Genomic DNA, 26,276 nt, shown 5'->3' with positions numbered 1-26,276 from the left:
CATAGATAAAATCATTTACAGGAGTTTCAGTTCAGACATCGTTGTTGCTTTTGCCAAGTGAATCCCCACATGCACTTGCACTGTCCGTGGAAGGATAGGATGAAGATTCTTCATTTGAATCATCTAATAATTTTAGAACATCATCACTTCCGTAACTGTCATTCATATCACTCAAATCGTCTGTTTCCAACATTGCTCATATTCTATTTGCTTCTTTTTCATCTATTTTGCACAAACGGAAGACCAACCTACTCGATACATAAGCAAAACAAACTCCCAAGTAAAATAAAGCGGGAAATTTGGAAGAAAAGACTACTGGTGACAAATAATTACTCCAGAAACTACGTAGAAGAATAAAGAAAAACCTGGGCAAGGTATTGCCTAAAATTCATATTACAAACACGATTTTTATGTAAAATCCGGAAATAAAACGCAAATATTTACGATACAATACTTTCAATAAAAATGCACATATCTGAATGCTAAAAGTACCGTGTTAAAGAGCAAAAGCTTGTCTTTCAGAAAATAAAAACATATAGAACTGAGTACCGCAATAGATCATCAAGAAAGAAAAATCAGTGACAGGTTGAAAACCATAGTTGGTACTCAAGGCAACAGCGGCAAGTTAAATGAGTATCACCAGTGGTACACATAACAGCCAATCTGTTTAAAATAATATGTATTTAAGAACGTACTTGCAGAACGCAGAGCAAAGTGATTTTAGCGTCAAACTTCAGAACATTGTTTCTTAAGAGAAATATAGCACACTGAAGATAGTGCGTATGGAACTACGGAAAATGGGTATAAAACTATGCCTTTCATTATTACCTTAAACATTTTAAGGAAACTATTATTACTGCCACAAGTATTTGTTCTTGATTTATTATTTGATTTGTATTTTTTTTAAAATTTTAACTACGTTGTAGTTGAATGTCTTTTCACTTTAATTTATTAGGTTTTGTGGTTTTTGTTTTGATAAAGTGACAACTTTCATGAACTTTAATAGTTATTGTTTTGTTCTTAAAAAATAAGAATAAGAGTATTATGGTACACTGAGGTTGTGCAATATTACTAATTTAATCGAGCAGATGCTTGAATCTTTAAATGGGGTTTCGATAACTTTAAGACCATTATTATCCAGTTAAAGTGGAAATGTAGACGTAGTCATTTGTTCAATTTTTATTTTTTTATGCGTTTTAGACTAGTTTCAAAGATGTTCACTGTTGTCGGTGTTGCTTTCTGACATTTTCCTTAGATGAGAAGTTGAAATATTGTTAATCAGAGTTTATTTAATACTGTAGGAGGTAAGAAGAAAATACAAAAGTGTTCCAAAAACTGGTGTAATGTGTATCGAAGGGAGGCCGAGTTTGCGAAAATTCCGTGTTATCAAGAATGGGGATTAATTCTTAAGAATGGGAATAAGTACGAGTGTTTTCCTTTTAAAAAAATAATGTACAGGGTTATTCAAAAAGAAAGAACATTTCAAACATTTATTTCTTCCAAACTACAAAAGATAGAAACATGATTCGAACGTTACTTGATTAAGAAAAGTTTACAATTTAAACAGCCCGGATAGAAGTTCCAATCACGACCGCATTTGTTTGGCGCTGTTGTTTGTTGTTGTTTGTCTGTAGTGAAATGGCGGCGTCACCACAAGAGAAGTCTTTTTGTGTGCTACAATTGGCAAAACTTGAGTCCATTGTTGCAGTTCAGCGAACATTTCACCGTCAATTTAATAAACAACCGCCGCATCATAAGCAAATTTACGAATGGCATCGAATATTCGTAGAAGATGGTTGCATCTGCAAAGGGAAAAGCATGGGACGTCCACGCACATCGAACGAGAATGTCGAGCGTATTCGTACACTTTACGAAAAGAGCTCAAAGAAATCCACATCACGAGCAAGCAAAGAACTTAACATTCCTCAACCAACGGTATGGCGAGTTCTAAAACATCGTCTGCACATGAAGCCATACAAACTGCAGTTATTGCAAGCATTGCATCCTGACGATCACAACAAAAGGTACGAATTTTGCATTAGCATGTTAGATGATATGGAAGAAGACAATTTTGCTCAATGATTAATTTTTTCCCGATGAATCCACTTTTCGTCTTTCTGGTAAAGTTAATCGCCATAATGTTAGAATTTGGGGAAGTGAAAATCCTGCGGCAGGTATTCAACATGAAAGAGATTTACCAAAGATGAACGTCTTCTGTGCGATATCTGTAACCAAAGTTTATGGGCCTTTCTTCTTCTTTTATGGAGAAAACTGTGACAGGATTAACCTATCTAGACATGCTTCAAAACTGGTTATTTCCCCAAATTGAAGATGATTCAGATGACTTCATCTTCATGCAAGATGGTGCCCCACCTCATTTCTGTAACCACGTTCGATGTTACTTAAATGACACCATCCCAGGACGTTGGATTGGAAGAAGAGGGGCAGATCAACTTTATCGCCGGTGGCCTCCCAGGTCTCCAGATCTCACTCCGTGTGATTTTTATCTATGCTGGGGTTACGTAAAAGACCGTAATTTATCCCTCCTATGCCTGACACTCTTGAAGGTCTACGACATGGAATTGTTGAAGCTGTGAATTCGATAACTAGAGACCAGCTGATTCGTGTGTGGTAAAAAAATGAGCCACCGTTTTGACATTTGTCGTGTAACACACGGTGCTCATATTGAATGCACACCATAATTACTAACAATAAATTGTAAACTTTTCTTAATCAAGTAACGTTCGAATCATGTTTCTATCTTTTGTAGTTTGGAAGAAATAAATGTTTGAAACCTGTTCTTTCTTTTTGAATAACCCTGTACTTGCATGTATTGGTTGCTTGAGAATATAACAGATAATAAACTGCTCAATTATCATTAAAGGGAGGTGAGTGCGTATTTTATGAAGTCATAGAGCCTTTACTATAAATGAAAACAAAAATTAATGAATACACACTTTACAGTAATTTACCCGATAATCGAGGCCTCAGAAAAATAACCGGCAATGATGTTGAAGGTCTGCATGCTTTTTTTTTTTTTTTTTTGTCCCTGCCAGGCTGTGGCCGAGTTATCCGGACTGCCGGGCTATTGAGTGCTGAGTTTTAGATACTCTACTGTATCGAATTTCTGTTGTCAGTAATTTCCAACAGTTTCCAACAGCAGAATTCGACAAAGAATAGTGACATTATCAAGTGCACTAAATTAACGAGCTTACCTCTAATTAATTATCTTAATTAATTTTCTGAGTAAAGAAGAATTAAGTTAACTTTATTGAAATATAAGAGCAGGAGCTTTATTTAAGCTCAAGCGACTATATCTGTGTTACCTCAGGTGCACAAAAACCGGGAGATGAAGTACAAAACTGTGCAAAATAAGTACTAATATTTGAAATAAAAATCACCTTGTTCCACTTTTATTCAGCCGGGCGGCTAGTACGCTCTATATTCAAAGGACTTTATCTCCGTTTTGTGGGGTGCAGGAATCGCAGGATGTGGTGCACAAAGGTGACCAATATGAATGCTAACGATGGAGGTAAATATTGTCGTAAACGTTCTTATGCGAAATCCTGTTTCTGTCATATGTTCTATTTGGAACTTGGTGTGTCTCCGATTGTTGAGGTGCACAAAACTCGAGAGGTGGTGCACAAAATTGCACAAAATTAATACAAACGATTGATGTAAGTGTTGTCGTGAACAAACTTATACGAATTCCTGTGCCTGGAATACGCACTGTTTTCAAGTAAGGCGCACTTGAGAGATGGTACACAAAATTGCACATAACGAATGGTAACAATTTATATAACTTATAGCGGAGACATGTTACGCGAACTCCAATACCTGGTATACGCACTGATCTAACCTAACCTTATACAAGTGGTTATATATCTCTTATGCACAGAACTTGGAATGTAGTGCACCTAATTTTACAAAATGAATCCTAAGGAATTGATCTATTATTGTAAACGGAGTTACACTAAGTATCTGGCATACGCACTGTATCTCTGATATGTGAGGCACATAAAACTGGGGAGGTGGTGCACAAAATGGCACAAAATGAATGCTAATGATTGTTGTACGTATTGCCGTAAAGGGTGTTATACGTACTTCAGTGTCTGGCATACGCACTATTTTCAAGTAATTATATCCAGTGTTTCTTCCAGACATGTTTTTTTGGGGGAACTCCCCCCGGAGCTCTGAGAGTGTCCCAAAATAATACGACAATAATATAATGAGGAGACTAAAATAATACACGAATAATATAATAATAAATACAATAGTACAAGCAGTGCTCCCCCGCACTACCATGTATGCCCCCTGGAACATTTCTTCTGGAAGAAACACTGGTTATATCACTTATCTGCGATGCACAGAACTAGGCTGTTGGTGTACAAAACTGCACAAAACTCGCTCTAGAGATTGGTATATGTTTTTTCTTTCTAATTTTTTGTTTGGACGAACTCAGATCTAGCTTAGAGTTGAAAAATTAAATTAAAAAAAAAAGTTTCTCAAGGTTCTGAAAATTCGAAATGTGATACACAAAACTGCACATAATTTTGCTATAAGTTTTGTTTGAATCGGTTTCTGATTAACTCTAATTATAAATTAAGGACCTAATCAATGTTAGTGTACTACTTGCGGAAGTTGTAAAAGAAGGTATGGTATATTCAAGCAAGCAGCAGATCTTTTCAAGTACACGGTTAATATTTCATACTTGAAAATTTTTTTGAGTTTATTTGCGTTTCCTTGAGCACTAGCGTATCATAGTGAAAACATAAACGTAATTTAAATGAACAAAAACTCCTAAAATTCACATTAGAAGTAATTTTGATAGAAAGCATGGGTTTATAATTAAACGTTATATTTTTTTTTTTCGGATATAGTATACGTCACGCCTCGTCACTTCCCGAGGACGCACGAAGTGCAGTCTTTTACAGATTATTCATTCAACATCTAGGAACTTAAAAATGGGTTAACAAAGCGAGTGTCGTTCACTTTCGTGGTGATACGAATATAAAAAAACAACATATGTATTTCACCTTTGTGATCGTACTCCGTGTTTATTTTGATCCACGGCGAACTCTCTTCAACTGTTTGAGAGTTGTATGTAGTAGTAGCAGGTCTAGATTGCTCTGATTGCTCTGATTGCTCACCGGTTTTTGTGAACGGGTTTGAAGGTTTATTCCGTAGAGGTTTGCGTCAAGGTTTGGGGTCATTGTGTAGAGGTTTTTGTGAGCTGAACACAACTCGAAGTTTGTTTTTCTGTTGTTTACTTTCACTTACTGGTAATTTGCATTTTCGAGAATTTTCTTGCGGGCCCTATAACGTCCTGTAGTTCTACCCAGATGTTCCGCCTACGTGGAGGTGCATCCATTTTTTTGGGTTCTGCATACATTGACGTAGCTTGTGCGTTGTTTTCTGGAGGTACGTGGGAGCACGCTTGTATTAGCAGGAAGAAGAAGGAGAAAATGGCTGCTGCGTGGGTGCCAAACCACGTGCGTGACTTTTTTTTGGTGCTTGAAAGTATTCTATTATAAGTAAGGAGTGTTTTTTTTTTTGTCGATTGCGTATTAAACATTTTATGAAAAAGTCATAACTTCTGCGGTAAGTACTTTTATACTACTCACTAGGTCATTCTAGGCATTAACTTTTACAGTGCTTATATTTCTTGATTAACAAATAATATAGCCTTTTTCTGTGCGCGTTTTCGCTTTGTACTCCCTCCCTTATTTTTTAATTGCATTCTTGAAATGACCCTTGTACTTATAGATGTTTTTTCACATGGTATGCGAGGAATAATAATGTGCCCTTGTACATAGTGTATGAGTATATGTGGGGCATTTGAAACACATATCGAATGTCACGTGCACGTGGATGCTTCTTACTGTTGCACTACGTATAAAAATGATTTTATTTGATGTAGAAGTGGTAATGGAACACATAAGAAACGCAGATCACGGTGTATTCACACTTCATGTTGGAGTGTGAATACAACATGATCTGGGTTTCTTGCGTGTTATGTTACCACTTCTACATCAAATAAAATCATTTTTATACGTAGTGCAACAGTTGTAAGTAATCCACGCGCACAGAAGATGATGAGGACCCGTTGTATACTATTACCTTTATTTCTTCATAAAGTATACAGTATAGGGTTATGTATGGAATAGAAAATCTGGTAAATGGCCTCCATGGTCTATACGCACTTTTTAATATTTCATGACTGTTTTGCACAAATGTGAATGAACTTCATTGATAGAGCGCTCAATTGCTCCCTTCAAGGAATGAGTGGTCAGGGGCTTGTTGGCATGAACCTTAGACTTCAAAACATCCTAAGAAAAATGTCCTACGGTGTTAAATTGTATGAACTGGGCGGTCAATTCTATTAGCAAAACTTGAAATTACGCGACCATAAAATAACTCATGCAGTAATTGAATTATTTCTCGGGCTGTATGGCATGTGACACTGTCTTGTTGAAAGCACACGTCGTCCGCATCGATATCTTGAAATTGACGCACTAACAACTGGTTTATCATGTCACGATAGCAACCATAATTAACCGTTATTGCCTGACTAGTCGCAATAATAAAGAAGAATGGTTTGATGATATCTCCAGCCCAAAATTCGCATCAAATAGTGAAACGTTGTGGATATTTTTGTTTGTCAACTATCACTCGTGAATTTTCTGAACCTCAAAAGCCAGTGTTTAATATCACAAATAGATCCATTCATCCTATTTTTTAAAAATTATTAATCTCTTCACAGTTGATCAAGTTAAATCACCATACTTTGTACGAAAATTGGAAACTGAAAACCTTAATTATTTTTAAAATATTGCTCAAGAATGAGAACACGTTGTTCTTTCGTGTAGGGTTCTATTTTGAATAATCCAGAACTGTCAGATGGCATTTTTTTTTATTGGCAACACCTATAGTGCGTCCAGTAAGAGAACGTCTCTGACAGCTCGCAGTGACATTGCCAGTACTCGCGTGTCAAGGTTTTTTTCAGTGCAACTGTAGAGGCAATTTAATTAATGGTATAAGACAAAGTGATCGTGGTTGGTAACACTGGTATCAAAGTAGGGGCTGCAGTGTCCCACCGCATGTGGTAAGAAACGTCTCGTATTTATTCACAAAAAAAAAACAAATATCTTGTATTGTTTCGGGGGGAACTAGAAGGGATGGGATGAGATCCGAATCATTACTTGTTTTGTATTCGCTGGAAATAATCTCACCGGAAATTGAACAATGGACTAAGCGCACAGAAAGCATGTAACGTCATTCGCAAAAAATCGCAATACTGTAACTTCTACATTTTCATCAATAACTTATTTTTCTTCAAATGTTATACTTCTTTATGCTTCCCCTAACAAAGCAGTGTAGTAATGAAAAATTATTCATGATTTTTAAGAAAAAATAAAGCAAGAAAGAAAATTATACTTTTATTATCATGAAATCTTAGTCGGTCAAATAATTCTTGAAGAATATTCCGGGAAAATTTTGAGGGAAAATGACTCGTCACAGTACATGGGTATTAGGAACACACACAAAGAACTCAAGTTTAAACAGAAAACTAGGTATTTCTGCTATTAGTATACTATTCACATTTCATGCACAGTTCCAATATGCAAAATCAATCAATATCATCAGTTGAAATTACTACAAAAAACAGAAAATGACTATATATAACATCAAGTGTTAGCAATACTACAATACATTTTCTCATAGGTTGCCTCCGTGGTCAAGTGGGATTAGTAATAATGTTGAAGTTTTAGAATGGAAGATCGACAGCGCGAGCCTGACTGCGGAGACTTCATGTTATTTCAGTAAAGCAAAACTTTTTTTTTTTTAAAATATAGTGTTCTGTTTTGAAGGCTTTTCACATTTATCTGCCATGTGTATCATTTATATACAAGATCCTAAAATGAGGAACGTTAACACTGTAATATAATGACAACATATTTCTGAGTTGAATAGCAGCTTGAAACCACACGTTCAAAATGAAAATGATTCATGTTCCTGATATTTACCAATATATATAGTAAGGATCCCCACCTTTCAGTGCAAGCACATGTTATTCATGCAACACGTGCTATTGTTTACAAGCATCAGTACAGCAGACGATATACATAAGACCACAAGACACGAAGCCAGCACGACGGGAACCGAGGAGGAACGAGCCATCCACAAATGCCCTATAAAAATGAACCCAAAGAGGACAGTAGTATCAGTTGACAACTAATCACTTAACCTACACTTGCTCCTGAGGTCGCTCTGGAGGAAGGAGTACTACCTAGCCTAAATCTCTGGAGGCTGCCTTGAACGAAGGGGTTTCCTAACCACAACTGAATCTCTGAACACTGCCAAGAGCTAAGGAGGTTACCCAAAAATACAGTATTCTGAAGTCGCTGCAAGACGCCCTGGAGGCTGGTATGAGCTAAAGATTTCCCTTATCAGACATTTCCTTCCTTCACCTCACTTGTTATTAGGAAGATTTTAAGATATTCACTTCATATATACAAAGTCTATTTTGGTAATATTTTTATAATATAAATTACGTGAAGGGCTAAAATCCCAGACTATTATTGTCTCTAAAACATAAACATTACATGGTGCAAGGCTTGGAGTTTTGTACGGAACGCTCTTTTTTTTATTAACAGAGTTCTAACTTTGATTCAGGCCCGAAAACCATTAGGTCCGTATCGAAATTTTTCTAATTTCCATTTTTTCCTTTTCTTGTAGCGCGATTTTTTAATGTAGGAAACAAGGTCTGGTAGGTAGACGTGTAGATCAGGGGACCCTAATACTGAAGTTTCCAACAACATGACAGAGGCTGCATCAAGTATGTAATGTAGTATGCCTCGTGTCACTAAATACTCCGGCCACGTACATGAAGACCCAGACAGAATTTTGTGATTTACGATCATATGGCTACTATCCAGTCGTGGTCATCAGCGAACCAAAATGAAGTACTGCCTATATATTTGCAAGACACTGCATTAGATTTAGTTTTACAGCTCAAAAATCAAAATCAATTCGGGACGTTAACATACGAAAATCTGAAATCCAAACTAATAGCGTTAAGTAGGTATAACGTACCATCATATAACGCAGAACAAGAATTATTTTAAGTGCAGCAGAGGCCCAAAGAACCTATTGATTCCTATTTCCTGTGTAAACTAGGAGCTATTAGGCAATTGATACCGGATGCGTCGGAGGAGTAGAAAGTTAACCATCCAGCAGGTTATTAGAACTCCAGCGGGATATTATTAATAAAATAGCACTTGAAAGATTTGAGACAGTTGAAGCCCTGCAAACTAAGTTAAATGCACCAAAGTCCGCAAACAATCTTTTACGTAAGCGGAATCATGTTGAACTATCGCAGACACTACACACGTCGCAGACACTACAATCTGATTTTTCCACTTTGGCCAATAATGTGGCGCAGCTCTCATTAGTAATTGCTGAATCGAAAAATAGAGGACAAGGGTTCAGAAAAAAGAACACTCATTATCAAAATGACAACAAAGGAAATAAAACCGCAGATTCGCAGAATAACCAGCAGATTACACCTGTGGAAGACCAAATGTTAGTATTCGCAGTGTCAAAAGCGTGGACACGGAGCTTCTATCTGTTATAGGCGTCAAAAAACGCGTAGGTCCGCCTCAAGAGAAGGGGGACCAATAGTCAAAAGCCTCCAAATTTCAATGAAGATAACATAGAAGCTATTAATTATAATTCACACAACATAAATTAAGAAAATTCCTGCATTACAACACCAATCGACAAATCTGGCGGATAGGTGTGAAAACATTAATTTGGAGGACGAAACTAACAAGTCAATTTTATTAATCAATACCAAATATAGAACCACAACCAGCGATAGTTGACACAGGAAGCTCAGTCTCGTTATGGCCTTTTGGACAATTGCCCCTGGAACAGAGCAAATTCTATTTCAGACTATAGTAAAAGGAGTATCTGGAAAAATATTCATTTAAAGCATATAGAGCTAATCACACTCAGGATAGGACAAACAATATTTAGTGACTATTTTTGAATAGTACATAGAACAACAATGCCAATTATTTTCGGGATATATTTTCTCCAGCGTACTTATGCTACCATAGATTTAAGTAAAAAAAACATCTTTTTTAAATATCCAAGCAAGGCGACGCTTCCAGCTAAGAACAAGGAAGATGCGTTAACACACTTTATGGAGCACGTCATAACGCAACCTGAGCAAGAATGTTTTTTCCAGGCTAAAACATAACCATTCCTTCGTGCTCACACACGTTATTCCTGCTATGACAAAAAGAGATGATACAGAATTTTTTTACGTGTCGCTACTTCTTGAATACAGATTACATGCTATCGCTTAGGAAATTGACGTTGATAAAGTGACAATTTTAATCACTGATCCGAACAGCTATAGCATTACTTTAAAAAAGTGCACACTAGTAGCGATTCTTGTAGAAGGTAAGAATTTTCTTTTCATGCTGTGGAAACACCAATTTCTTTAGAAATTTCTCAACAATACATAGCTCAAGAAGAACTTAATGAACGTTTAGAGTATACAGAGAATTTTTTGAAGAAAGACTTCTTTGACATAAATCGTAACTTGAATAAATTTCAAAAACAAACGATTTACGACTTTTTAAAATATAGAGACTTCTTCACATATACTCCCGATGACATAGAATATTTTAGAGCTTACGCTCAAAAATAAGGATTTCAAAGTCTGCCATATTCCACGATCTATCACCTCCCATACCTCTTCATATACTAGACCAAGTGGATAAGCAAATCCAGGAACATATTAATGCTAAGATCATTAGAAATACGGATGATAAGTTCTAGCTCTCCACTTTCGGTTTTTAGGAAAGCTGGGATGGACTACTTCCGTATTGTCCTTAATTTACAAAAAAAATAATACTTATACTAAATACTTGCCTGTACCTTTTCAGTTAAATGAATACATTTTAAATTCTCTAAAAGGCAAAAAATATATTTCCACATTGGACCTCTCTGCCAGCTATCACCAAATATTACTTAATAGCAAAACCCATAAATACCTAGGTACAAAACCTTCGGGATCAACCATTTGAGCAAATCGTACGCTTTTTAAGGTGTGTAATGGGCCACAAAACAAGTAGCCAGACTTTGAGCTTAACATCAAGAATGATTTAAATGGACTGCCCGATAAAAGAACTTCATTTGCGGATGATATAGTCATTAAGTGCTACGACTTTCAACAGAAATTAGTAGATTTAGAAATTTTATTTAAGAAGCTCAGAAGTTCCGTGCTTCTCCTAAGAAGCATTTGTGCTACCAGGAGTTAAACATCTTAGGTTGCCTTGCCAGTGAGAATTAAATTAAGATATCGCCTAAAATAGCAAAGAAAATAAGAGACTTTAAAAAGAGCACTATAAAACGAGTTCTAAAAAGTTTCATTGACCTTTGTTCTTACTTAAGGGCGCAAATTAAAGATTTTACAATAAAATTAGAACCATTTCAACAATTGGCACCTCCTGACTCAAAATTTAAGTGCATTGAGGTACACGACATTCTTTTGAATAACTAAAGAACGACATACTTCAAGCTCCCTCTCTCTCTCACTTCGATGATTCTTTAGAAATCAGAGTTTATAGCGATAGCAGCAAAATACAAGCAAGTGGAATACTAGATTGTTATAATCCAAAAACAGGCATAGAAAAAGTTGTCGCATACTGTACTCGCACATTTAAGAAGTCTGAGCAAAAAGTCAGTATTTGGCAAAAGGAACTATGTGCTCTCATACATACATTACATAAATTTAGATATATCCTTCTCAATAGAAAATTTAATCTTTACGTAGACGTCAAATGTCTAGCGACATTACGTACACAGTCAGATAAAGTTGGGAATATACTTGGTATAAACTATTTTTTCTTTTTGCAAACTACAACTTTGATATACAATATTTACCAGCCTCTAAGCACCCTGCCGACATCATTAGTAGGCTTGAGCAGACATAAGGCATTTTAAACGATAAACATGAAGAAGGATCACACGCGACGTCAATCCAAGGCAGTGGTGACACCCTCAGAAGAGGCAGGTAATTAAAAGGAATTGAATTTATTCTCGGCAAACATGTATTAATGGCTTAGTGAGGTCAATAAGACAAGACAAGACACGAGAGCAATTAAATATAATTAGCAAGGGGCTAAGTTCAGGGTTGAGGGTTCAGTTTGCAGCCGTAAAATTGGTTTGATGAGCAGATGATTGTAATCCTATACGATTTCGCTTCTTTGTCTAATTTTTTCCATTATTATTTACTCTTCTGTTTTCGTAATTTTTGATGATAGGCCTGTTTTGTCCGAATTAGATTAAAGTTTGTAATGAGTAGATTGTAATTTGAAAAGTCAACTACTAGTATAGCTGTTCAGACCAGTAGCGCCAAGTGTGGCAATTATAAGAACTAGTTAGCTTTCTGTATGAAAAGAGGGATGGGCAGATTCACTTTAACTCTAGTTATCTATGTGTAACGCGTCTTAAGATATTTAAATAAAAAAAATTATGCCCAACCAGTCGTTATCCGACAGGGCGTAACTACAAAGCACACCCCCAAATTTAATACCGTTTATGAAGATTGATTTCATACATATTAATTAATTTTAATATTGTTCGATTCTAATTGAAAAATTAACTAAAAAATAATTACTTGCAACAAAGCACTAATACGTGCAATCTTAAGTAATAGAACTCAATTCGATTAATTATTTGAACCAGCAAATTAGGAAAATGACAATATTCCCGTAAATTCTTTCTAAACTCATATTATCATCAAATATATCTCCAGAAAATATATATTATATATATTCATATATTTATATTACAAACAATCGAAAATTAAACTCAACCGGAAATATGAATATCAAAGTCATAGAACAAATACATAAAATCAGCTTACCAAGTTAATGATGAATTTCCACATACCACATTCGACTACTACTAACATACTTCCAATAATTTTGGTTCTATAACAAGATAACCGAAATAGATTATATCTCACTAACTTTACAAAACTATCAATATATAATATACAATGCGATTGATTTTGTACAGCACCATGCACAATTTTCCTCACTCGATATAAGAAATAGATATTGCCGGGCAGATAAATAGAGTTAAAGTGAAGCTCCCCATTCCCCTTTTCATACAGAAAGCTAACTAGTTCTTATAATTGCCACACTTAGCGCTACTGGTCTGAACAGCTATACTAGTAGTTAACTTTTCTTTTCAAATTACAATCTACTCATTACAAGTTCTCTAATTGTGAACGAACAGTGTCTACCTGGAACTTATTTCACTGAAAGCAATTAATAAATTCCAGTATGGATTGCGAAATATTTACTTTATTTATTTACTTTCATACGGATCCAGAAGTCGTCATCAACAAGTCTTTTCTTGACTTGCGAAGGTAATGATGATTTTTCACTCACAGCGAGCAATTGAAGCATAGCTTTACTGATAAATATACACACAAGGAAAGAAAGAGAAATAAAACAGTGTAAAAGACTTCCTCATTTTGTTTTCGCAGACTACTTTTACGAAATTGGAACCTCTTCTCTTTTGTGGGAATAGTACTTGTCAGTGATTGCTATGATTTATATTTTAACATCAATTACACTTCCCAGTAATCTTACAATTTCAGATCAGGCCTAAGCAAACGGTGAAAGTGGCAAGATAAACCAATGATATTATATTAAGATAACTTCTATTTTACTAACTTGAAAGTAGTTCTTATATTGGATATATATGTGTTTTAGTGTAAAATGATCATCGTGAAATATTTGAAACTATTGTGTAAGTAAAATATAGAAGAAACCACACGAATGACCAACAATTCAAACAACTTCATAAGTTTTCATAAAATACCCACTGGGTATTTACCCAAATTATAACATAAGTTTTGATTTGTTTGACCGCTATTTAGAACTCGATTGATACTTACCATAATTTAACTATTTTTTTTATTTACTCCTATTAACATGTCCTGTAACGAGATACTTTCTTTATTGAGTTTTTAATAATAATGTTATTTTCCATCAGTTAACTTCCATGTACTACGACCTTGCATACAGAAAACTGATCTCTTCTGGGAATCTCAAAAATATGAAAAATCTTTTTTTTTTTGAACAATACATAACAACAATTGCTCCATATTAAGTAAATTCTTACTTTGAAAGATAAGTTCTATTTTTGACTTTTAAGTATGCATCCTTTCCTTACGTCAGAGGGAAAAGGTCAGAACAAAATCGTTAATTGAATTAAAGACATTTCATTGTACACTAAAATGTTTCAATCTTTCCCTTTTCAGAAAGATGAGATCATCTGTATTTGCTTTACTTTTCTTGACCCTTGAGGTGGTCACCACATCCTCTGCAAAATTAAGGGAAAGATCCGAAAGAAGACCCGGAGGCCGAGCGACCTGCCGGTGTGCATTTCTTCTGAGTCCTGTATGTGGAACTGATGGTAAAACTTACTCCAACGATTGTCTTCTAAACTGCGAAAGAAAACATGGTCACGACAGTAAGTAAACGACTAATTTTGAAGTAATTCTCAACCACATCTGAATGTTTTACTTCTATTATACTTAAGTTCCCACTTCACTTACTAATTAAATATAAGATATAAGGGTAATTTGAACTGAGACTGTATCAAGCGTACAGTTATTGGCAAGATTCAATCAAGTCCTTTGTAACGAAATATTTCATTATTGATTGGCCAAATATTTTGTTAAAGCGAATATTCATTATTTCCATCGTGAAAGTATATTTCAACTGGCTTCTTTTTATATATACAAAATATATCACAAGAAAAGAGGCCGTAAAGGCATATTATTGACCACACATAACATTTCATCTGATTCGTTATAACGGCAGTTTTTGAAATGAATATCATTTTCAAGTGAAAGTACTGTTAAGTAGTTTAGTTCTATATTCCAATGTGAAGTCTGATGCATTAGAAGTCCATTACATTAACTTCAGAACGTTATTGGTGAATGGTAACGCTAACGAATTTTGTGTATCTAGTACCGGATTCGAATTTAAAAGAAACGCAACATGGTTGCAGTATCCTACATGTGGTCTATATTAGCAAACACCAACACATTTGCTATCTCCCAGAATAATGATATACATTTTTACACAAACTCAAAGAAAACTATATTTTTACGCCCAGGAGTGTGTGTAAGAAAATTTGGGGGAGTGTTAGGGCTGTTCGGAGTGTGCAAATACTCCCTGGATATTATTGGCCACACATAAAATTTTATCTCATTCGTTATAACGCCACTTTTTGAAATGAACACAATTTGCAAGTGAAAGTACTGTTAAGTAGTTTAGTTCAATATTCCAATGTGAAGTCTGATGCATTAGAAGCCTATTACATCAACTTCAGAATTCAGAATATCTATTTTTATAACAGAAGTTGTAAACGTAAACAATAAATAAACTACTGCAGCATTAAATTCAGAAAAATATTTGCTTATGTCCGGAAACTTATTACAAATTATTCATTTGCTTGTTAGAGACAGGCCATACCCTCCCTTCTGGAGTCCATGAATGAACCTGTATAGGAATATAGTGTAGTCTAATTCCTCCGCCCATTTCGTAAAGATGTGACTGTGGAACACTGGAGCATTATCACAGAGCAAGCTTTTAGGCTGGTTTAAGTGCTTGAAATAATCTTGGAAAATTTTACTGATCTTCTCCAGCAATCCTCTTAACGTTTTTTTCTGTGTCCGATTTAGGGAGTCAGCAGACTTTACACATTTACATATTTTTCTATTTTATTAACATGATTTGTTAAATTGATTTTATTGTCTGCCCTTAAGCATTGTACCAAGTAAGAAGCCTCCATACCTCCTTCAGGATCTTGTTCTTTTGGAATAAGGGGAAGCATACGAGCAATTTTACGTACATCCTGTCTTGGAATTTTAACAGTGTGATCATTAAAGTCTAAAAAGCGCCTAATTTCTCTAATGCGTCAATACCCAACAAAGCCTCTACATTTAGCGACCGTACGACAAATACCCTAACGTTAATTTTGGTACCAGCTACCGAGACCATTATCTTAATTTGGAATAAACACTTGCTTCACCTTCCTTGCAAAGGCGAAGAATGGCACGTCACTGGCACGTAATAATCGAGGGTGAGTAACATCGTAACTAGCGCGCCTTCATGTATCCCAAGACATAAGACACTTTACTGCCGCTGTCCAATAGGCATAGGTACTGAACTCCATTTATGCAAATGTTAATTTTACTTATTGAATGAGTATTTGACTTGTCTATAACATCTTGATTTTTTCTTCGTCTTCCACATCACTGCGATCCTTTGTTTCTTCCTGTTCGAGGTGGGCAGAACAAATCAGGTACGTTTTACTACGGTCCTATCTTTTTCCGCACGCTCTCGATACGGACCACTATCGATGCGTTTTAATGGTTTTCCGATCGACGCTTAGGTTCTGACCAAGCCTGGTCATTACCTCGTGTATTCGTCACTGCTGGATGTTTGAAATGTTGTGTCATTGCAGGGGATTTATTTGTGTTTACATCACACGGTTGAGTTAAGTGTCTCCCTGATGGGTTCCTTTGTGCAACTTCTTGATCAGATGATTGGCTTCGAGTTGCGCTTTCCCATTTCCATTTTTATTTTATCTTTCTACCATTCCACGGAGATTGTTCTTGTTGCTGTCTTGATCCATCGGCTGATTCTTATGGCCTTGCGTCTTGCCGTAAGGTCACTCGATTTACCTTATTGTTTTATGTTGTCTGATACTTTTTGTCAATTTTATCGAATCACTTAATTCCTTCACTACTCCTTAGAGACTCGAGTCGTTCAATCTTAGCTAAGAAATCTGGGAAGCAATATACCGGTGATAAGACTAATACTTCCCTGTATTTCCAAGGTAATGTTGTCATGATGTCCGACGAAATGTGAGGTTCAGGTGTATTCGGGCATAATTCTTGCAATTGCTGGAATTTATGTATAGCAAATTCCTTAACAGTAGGGTATTTGCGAGGGTCAAAGTGCTGGTTTCTACATGCAGTCAATTTACTTGCCACCACATGGGACGATTGAAACGTTTATATTAATGCATTCACTAACTCCTGATATGATTAGAAAGGTTTCCTTTGCAATTTGAATAAGCTCCTGGCCGGGTCATCAAATAATAGAGGCATTATTCGAAGTAACTGTTGGTGGGACAAATTTATAATAGCAGCTTCTTCCTCAACTCTCGCTAAGAATGTTGACACTAAGGGTTCATTGAATTTCGTAAAATGCTTTATTTTAGTTAATTGCTAATCGGCTTCCCTTCCTACGATTACTTTTCTCATCCAGTACCGGTATGATGTCTGCATCACTTGGTGCTCTATAACACATTTCGTCGGTCCTTGTCTCCCTTCTTGGATCTAAGTACAAATGCGTGTCATATATATTTTTCCTTTTATTCTTTTCTGATGATCTTTCCGCCGTTCTTCCTCTGCATCACTACTTTGTGAATGTCTGGTTTCACAACGAGACTTCTTTAAACGCGTTACTTGTTGATCAGAGTCGGAAACTATATTTACACTGTCGCTGCTACCTCCGTCTACCCTACAATCACTGAAGTGTTCTTTTGAATTACAACATGATTTGCACTGTTCCCTTTACCATAGTTTGGCCTATTATGATTGCTATGGTTACTAAGGTTTACATTATGTCGAAAAGGTACAAGGTCATCTATAATTTTTGTGTTTTTATATACTTTCCGTGATACCACTTCATAATCTGCTTCAACTTGAGTTAATTTTTGTTGCATAGCTGCCATGCTATTATTTACAACTTCCCTTATCTGTTCAACCTCCTTATCTGTATTCACTTTTAATTCTTCAAGTTACGTTGTTAGACTTGTGTTAATGTCGTCTACATGTTTACTTGTAATTTCAATACGTTGGGATACATGCTGGTTTATCTGACATACTTGTTCGTTTGTATTACTTATCCTTTTCACTAACTTACTTTCTATACTCTGAACGTGTGCTTTTACCTCTTGAATTTGTGTTGTCACTTCACCTTTTATATCACCCACTTGTTCAGCAAGTCTCTCTCTAATACTTTTTACCTGTTCTATCATCTCCTTTTCTTGTTGGTTTATCTTTTCCACCAAGATATTTACCTGAACATTCATTTCTTTTTTCTGCTCATTTATATTTTCTGTGAGGTTTCTCTCCTGTGTATCAATTTTTACTACTAAGTTATCCATCTGTGTGTTTATATTTTCTGTGAGGTTCCTCTCCTGTACGTCCATTTTTTTCTGATAGGATATCTATCAACCCTTGCTTTAAATCCTTCGTCATCTGCAAGACGAATTCCTTTAAGATATCCCGATTGGGAATTTCAATGTCCACGTAATCACTGTCCGAATTCATTTTATAAGCGTATATTGTTTCGCCGCTCAACAAAATTTTGGGTACAGATCCTTACTTTTTCGTTTAAAACAAGGTTTTTCTCTTCGAGTGTAAATATTCGACGATGCTTTTATGCCACACTCAACTATTCACACTTACTATTGCCTATAGAATATTTATTTCTCTTTCACTATTCTCTCAGTTATACTTCCGTACTAGGTATCCACCTAAGCTAAACAATTTCACCTTCTTCATAGATTATTAACTCTGAATCTCATAATCTTTATTAATATATGTGACCAACCATTTATGGGACGGTATGTGTAACCTATTATGATTAGTTACTTACCTTATGACTTACATTATTAATTATTTTGTTTTGATTAGCAGTAGGTCATTACGCGTTTACTGGAACTCCAATTGAAGAAAATAAAGGCAAAGTTTTCAACTGGATACCTTATTATACATCAAGTACGAAGAATAGAGTATGACGCGATAATCTTTATGTTATTTATTAACTGGTACAACCATCACACTTAATACAGGCTTTATAAGGTTTTGTGGGATTTAGAATTATATATTTGTTGATTATAGTATTACACAGACTGCCAAACAACAACACAAAGCCTACCTCTTTTTGATGGGTGATTTTTACATATTAAGACTTTCATTTGTATATTAATTGTCATCCATACAACGCTATAAGTCGATGATTACTAACATAAGTAAAACTAAACATATACATAATTATTTTTGCGCTATAAACGCAAATATATAACACACAGAACTTTTACTTAGTACTTAAACACGTATTATTTATTTATGAGAACGGATGATTATTATACTATTGGATTTTTTATTTATTTATCATGATGTTGGCGTGGTGCACTTTCTTAAGGAACAATACGCATCTTAATTATTCAAACATCCACCTTTTTTCTTTTGTATTCTATTAATAAACATTGGATATATAAAGGTCACTATTTGTAGTTTTATCCAAACAAGTATTTTTACTCGATGCTGAAGGGTGATTCTTATGACATAAGATTTTTACCAGTATTTTTAAATAGAATTTTTGGCCATATTCTTCCCTCGCTTTTCTTTGGGATACGGACAAAATCTCGCGGCCGAAACATCGCCGCCCAAAATCTCGGCGCCCAAAATCTCGCCGCCCAAAACCTCGAGTGGCCAAAACCTCGCCGCCCAAAATCTCGCGTGGTCAGAATCTCGCCGCCCAAAATCTCGCGTGGCCAAAACCTCGCGGAACAAAATCTCGCCGGGCCAAAACCTCGCCGCCCAAAATCTTGCGAACCAAAATTTCGCTTGGCCAAAACCTTGCGGAATGGAACTTTTCTTTAAAATTTACTCAATGAGTTTCTTAATTTGCAATTCCACATTACAAATAATAATAATAATAATAATAATAATAATAATAATAATAATAATAATAATAATAATAATAATAATATACAAAACATCATGTGCGTGGGCTTTCTCGGGTTATTTCCGTTTCCTCCCATTTTCTTCATTCGATCTTTTCCTTCATCCTGGTCACCTACGTCTCCTTTAACCTACAGGACATAATCAAGGGACGTCGTAAAATCTCATATATTATTTCATACTTTCATAAATATTATTAGGTTTTTGTTAAAATTTTAAGTATATATTATTTGAAGGTTGGCACAGTTCTCACAGCTTTGATTAAAATCAGTCAGGAATAAACGATGAATTTAGCCTCCAACTAAGGGCGAACTAATCCCCCTTTTCCCCGATTTAAAAAAAGTTCAAATATACAGTAATTTTCATTTAAATAAATAGTATTACATATTAACGCAATATGGCACTTCTTTTTAGTTGTTTTCAATAACTGGGGACTCGCGTGAAGAAATTGTCGTGAACAGGCTTTATCCTGACGACATTTCTTCCTAGGCGATACTACTTCTCGCTTAATGTAGACCAGGCGAAATTCTGTGTCGTGAGATCATTAAAACGAGGCTTCGATCAGGCGAGATTTTGGGTATGGCGATATTTTGGGGCGCGAGGTTTTGGCAAGGCGAGGTTTTTGGTTCGGCGAGATTTTGGCCCGCGAGGTTTTGGGTGGCGAGGTTTTGGGCGATAGGTTTTGGTCAGGCGAGGTTCTGGCCAAGCGAGATTTTGTCCCGCGAGGTTTTGGGCGGCTAGGTTTTGGCCAGGCGAGGTTTCGGCCCGGCGAGATTTTGGGCCGCGAGGTTTTGGGAGGCGAGGTTTTGGCCAGGCGAGGTTTTGGTCCGCGAGGTTGTCGCCGCGAGGTTTTGTACCCAAACCCTTTTCTTTAACTTCTTTTTTCCAGCGTTGGACATTTCTCCTTGTCAGTGTTGGAACTTTTGTTAATTTTGAATATTTGAGTTTTCAACGTAATATGATTATCGCCCTTTTAACCGGCGATACCAGGCAGGTCGCATTTGGACACACTTTATAATTCTCAAAGTCATGAGAGTAATCTCTCCCCTCCTACCCTTTGCAAATTACACAACTGACCATAAGAAGCAGAAATTGGAGGCTTCAAGAAGTTTTGTGGGGTATTCAATATCGTTCTGACTATTATTCGAGGGAATAAAACTACCAAACATAGGTTGAAGGTGAACCAATGATAATAGTATCAACAATCCCGAGTTTCAACTCATGGAAAGCTTATGGCTAATTCCATCGTGCTCTTGTTTTTAATTAATGTTTTCCTGTTGATTGCTACTTTTTTCCCTGCAATACTCTTTATTCCTAATTTACTTTCACTTTCCTTTTACCTTCCCTTAGTATAAAGAGCATTAAATTAAGAATCTCGCACCATTTCATTTTTGTAAATAAGTCAACAGAATTTTGTATGTGCGTTTCTACAGAACCACATTTGTAATCTACCAAGAAAAAACATACTTACGTATATTCCTGAAACGAGTTTCAAATTTAAAAATTCGAAAATTCGATCAATTTTTCATTGATTGATCATCTGACTAAGCTCTCATCTGTAAGAAATATTGAAAACTATAAGCAGGTCATATCACTATAAGCAGGTCATTATCATATACAAAAAAACTGCTAAAAATAATTGGATCTGCTTGTAATAGTTCGGACTAACTACCAGTATTCCATCGCTTCTCTTGCTACATCGTACAGTTTTAAGTTTTAAATTTTCAGAGATTTTGCAAAATATTTTCCAATAGTTGTGCTTCGTCTCTAATTAAAGGAAAAATAAACTTTAAATAATCAAATATTAAACAACTAATCAATAATTATAATTATCTTCCCAGCTTGCATCACTATTGTGCATCAGTTGTTCCACCTCTACACTGAGAAAATCCATTCTTCGCACAGCGGTATTTTGTACACTGCTCCACAAAACTCAAGCAACTCGAAGGAGGGGCAGAAAATAAAACGACACGATCACTGCACCAAGTATAATGAACATGCAGACGGTCCAGATGCACAATGCAACACAAGTGAAGACGAACAATACAGTTAGGATGTACAGAGTGGCCAAAAAGTTCAGCACAACGATAGCTCAACAGGTGAAGCTGGATTGTGCGAGGGCATAGGCAGTCAATATGACGTGTGACTACCACGAACAGCTATATAGGCACATCTGGCCTCCATGCTGCAAATCAGAGTGTTGATCAAGTCTTGCGGCAGATGGCGCCACTCCTAGAGGAGAGCTGTTTGCAGGTCAGGGAGAGTGCGTGCTGGTGGACTGCGCTGGGCTATTCGCCGCCCAAGAGCACACCGCACATGCTCGATGGGATTCAAGTCCGGCGAATATGCGGGCCATGAAATACGCGTAATGTCTTCGCTCTCCAGATACTCGGACACAAGAGGACACGGTGTGGGCGGGCATTGTCATCCATGAACAGGAATTCTGGACCAAATGCTCCGCGGAAATTGCGCACATGTATATTGAAAATTTGATCCCGGTACCGTTGTGCTGTCAAAGTGCCATGTTGCACAATATGGAGGTCCATTTCCCCATCCAGCATAATTCCATCCCACACCATAATGGAACCACCGCCATAGGACGGCCGTTCAGCAATGAAGTTTGGATGATAGCGTGTTCCTGGCTCTCTCCACACTAAAGTCCGACCAGAATCAAACAACAGGCTGAATCTCGACTCATCGGAGAACATGACTCGCGCCCACTGGTGTTCCCCCCATGCAACATGTTCCTGACACCATGTGTAACGCGCACGTTTGTGCTCAACTTTCAATGGTACACACAGCACAGGCCTTCTTGCATTCAGTCCTGCTCTATTGAGAGGCCGACGAACAGTTTCAAGACTCACTCGTTGTCCTGTAGCCAGAAACAATTCATTGGCCAGTTGAGAGCATGAAGCTTGACGGTTACGTTTGGCCGACATTGTGAGAAATCGTTATCGACGATCGACGTCTTCTTCGGACGACCTCCTGCATGACGTCTACTGACTTCACCTCCAGTTTGGAAGCGACTCTACAGACTCGACACAATACTTTTGTTCACGTTGAATTCCTGCGCCACTTCCACTTGCGATCGGTCCAATTCCAACCGCCCAATTATTCGTACGCGGTCAAAGTCACTCAAATGTCGTCTATCAGCCACTGCAAGGTGTATACCCTACACAAGAACCACTAACTTAATGCTTGGAGCCTCGGACACTACTGGGCTGCGGTGTACGCCACATGGCATAATGTGTTCACCGCGCTTGCAACGGTTCTGTTTATGCGATAGAGTGGGTGCTCGCCTTGCCTATGTGTCTCTATGTATGTGCATGCCACTAACCAGTGTTAATGGGCCCCACACGTCACTTATATCATGTTCTGTTGGGTTGCTTAAGTTTTGTGGAGCAGTGTACAAATATACGGAATCTTCTTACCTACTGCTGAAATCAGTATAGAGAATACGCTATCCATATACTATATATGCACTACCGTTAGATGTTACATCATGCCGTTGCAGGATGTTTGACATCTAACAGTTTTCCGTATATCACATGCATATAACCTACAAGGTGTGTGAGAAAAGTTATGAGACCTGCAACACTGCGGGCAATCTGGCAACGTTGTGTCTACCGGCCTTGTGCTAGATCGGTTTGCTTATTCCTTCCACTTCCTCAGTAAGAGTTACAACTCCGTACAGATAACACACTATTTTTGACAGCGCCATCAGTGAAGTTGTGTTTTCGTTGTGTGTTACAAAAATGGAGTATCGGAATTTAGAGCAACGTTGTGCAATAAAGTTTTGTGTTAAACTTGGTGAATCCGCGAGTGTGACTTTTGAAAAATTGAAACAGGCATATGAGGAACATTGCTTATCAAGAGCAGAAGATTTTCGCTGGCACAAATCATTTTTGCAAGGCCGAGAACACGTTGAAGATGAACCTCGCTCAGGGAGACCTTCAACTTCAAAAACTGACGAAAATGTTGAACGTGTGAGGGCTCTTGTGAGATCAGATCGTCGTTTAACAATAAGGATGATGAGTGAACAGTTAAATTTAAACACTTTCACCGTACATCAAATTTTGACAGACAATTTGAACATGGGAAAGATTTTTGCCAAAATGGTGCCGAAAAACCTCAAATTGAACAGAAGGACAATCGAAAAAATGTGTGCGTTGAGTGAATTTTTGACCTCAAAACGCATTACTGTTGTTCCTCAATAACCCTATTCACCTCATTTGAGTCCTTGTTACTTTACTCTTTTCCCGAAATTGAAACATGCCCTAAAAGGACGTCATTTTGGAACTCTGGAGAACAATCAAAAGACTGTGACCGACCAGTTAAAAGCCATACCAGTTGAAGACTTCCAACGCTTCTACCAAGAGTGGGAACAATGATTCCGCCGGTGTATAGCTGCCCAAGGGAACTACTTCAAAGGGATAACATTGTTGTTTGTCTCATTACTTTTCTAACACACCTCGTACTCATGTTACATTCCTCAACTATATGTTATATACGTCCATTTGTATATGGGATCCTGACCGCCTATATTGTTCCATACGGAAAGTACGCATAGATGGAACACTTATACGGAAAGCAGTGGCGTATTTAGGGGGGCTTCCGGGCTTGGGCTCCCATAAATCCTATTTACTATACTAAAGTAAATTAAATATCTTGCAGAATTTTCACATTTCCTGGACCAAAGTTAGTGAAAAGTCTCTCCCCGAAACAAAATTGTAAAAACGCCACTTGCGGGAAGTATTATAAAACATGGGTTTTAAGGTATACGTCTGCTGTACGTTAAGTCCAAAAACTACAGGAATTACGCATGTAACCTACCTTTTTAAGTACGCCACCTACATTTTTTCTCAGTGTAGTTTCATATAGTACCTATTGACGTAATATAAACCCTACAATATTATTTAAGATCAGGCAGTACCTGCAACACTGGAGAATCACCCACGTTTACTTTAAAATATCTTCTAAAAGTAGTTCCCATTTGTATATACATTTGACAAACTTCATAGCCACATTGTTGATGGAGCATATAAATAGGAATCAAACAATTCATTACGTTGTTTTTCTGTGAGTGTTGTTTCAAGAACATCGGAAGCCGATCGATGGCTGTTACAAGAACAAGGCCAATTTATAATCTCTCCACTAATCATAAATATTATTTTATTTTTCTCTTCTCTTTTCAGGCTTGGAAATAGCATACAGAGGAAAATGTAAATGTTAATTATAATAATGGATTCAGTGATTCAGCCTGATAAGAAATTGCTTATTTAGCTCCTCAAAATCAAGTGTTGATGAGTTTTCTTTTTTAATCCAGCAGTAAAGATGAAAATACATTTTACGGATAAACTAACTACATGATCTATTTTGATACAAAGAATATATCGAAAGAGAATAACAACATTTTAAACTAAATTTAAAGAAATAAAATAATGAAGTAAAATAAACGTTTGTTATTATTAATATTATTATTTTTTCTGTTCAAATAATTTTAATTTTCAAATATACTGTCATATTCATGTTAGAAGGATTTGAAGTAAAATTAAGAAATTTGAAATACGGTAGCAGAGGTATTTGACATCTTATTTTCAACTTAGAATGTATCATTATCAAATTAAGACGTCATTAAGTTATTATATTCTGTATTTCTGAGCTGAAAATATTATATTGATAACTGTAACCCTGTGTTTCATAGTCTACTGCTTATGTTATAGAGTGGCATTTCTCCATAATTCAGTATAATTCCAATATTCTTTCGAAATATATACACTAGTGCGAATTTTCTGGCAAAATTCATTTGTGGCAAAATTAACGAAACCCTGAAAATTTGATCTGTTTTGATTCAAACACGGAATTTGCTAGCAATGCGCTTGCCGACCAAACAAGGAAGGACCGACATAATTCATAAACATATGCTCGTACGTTTATCTGCAGCTACAGTACATTCAACCTTTAACTTTTAAAGGACAATCAGTGGGGATAGTATAATCTCAATTTGATTATCATTTCAGACGTGGTAAATTCTACTAGCAGCTATACCCATACCCGAAAGACAGACTTTGGCATCGAATAATAAAGTGGAATGACAATAATAGTGCAAATTATGAGTCTATATTTAAATTCTGCACAAATATCTCTACGTCACCAGTACGAACAGTTTTTCATCTTTATTGCGTCTGATTGACGGAGGGACGTCACGTGACCTGATTACATGGTGTGATGGTAGGATTAATGTCTCTTTGATTTTGATAGTGGTACCTTGGGCCACTCACAAATTTACTTGATGGTGTTAGGACCAAAAGGAGGATGAATACATTTTGCCTCAACTACAGAGGAGAGCATAACAAAGTAAGATAAAAGTAAATTAAATGATTCTGCCGCTGATGAAATTTATAGA

At 36.5% G+C, this 26,276-nt stretch overlaps 1 protein-coding gene across 1 annotated transcript; it reads left to right on the top strand.

Annotated features, from left to right (window-relative positions):
• Positions 1–5,413: 5,413 nt before the first annotated feature.
• LOC145663626 (turripeptide Ici9.1-like) lies at positions 5,414–25,308 on the top strand. Its single transcript, XM_081729727.1, has 3 exons — positions 5,414–5,601; positions 14,357–14,568; positions 25,066–25,308. The coding sequence occupies exons 2-3, from the start codon at positions 14,361–14,363 to the stop codon at positions 25,101–25,103; spliced, it is 246 nt and encodes an 81-aa protein (XP_081585853.1). The 5' UTR covers positions 5,414–5,601; positions 14,357–14,360; the 3' UTR covers positions 25,104–25,308.
• Positions 25,309–26,276: the final 968 nt, after the last annotated feature.

Source organism: Thermobia domestica, chromosome 11, assembly GCF_964235325.1.
Source record: "Thermobia domestica chromosome 11, izTheDome1.hap1.1, whole genome shotgun sequence".
Taxonomy (NCBI): Eukaryota; Metazoa; Arthropoda; class Insecta; order Zygentoma; family Lepismatidae; genus Thermobia; species Thermobia domestica.
This window is presented reverse-complemented; position numbering and strand designations above follow the sequence as displayed.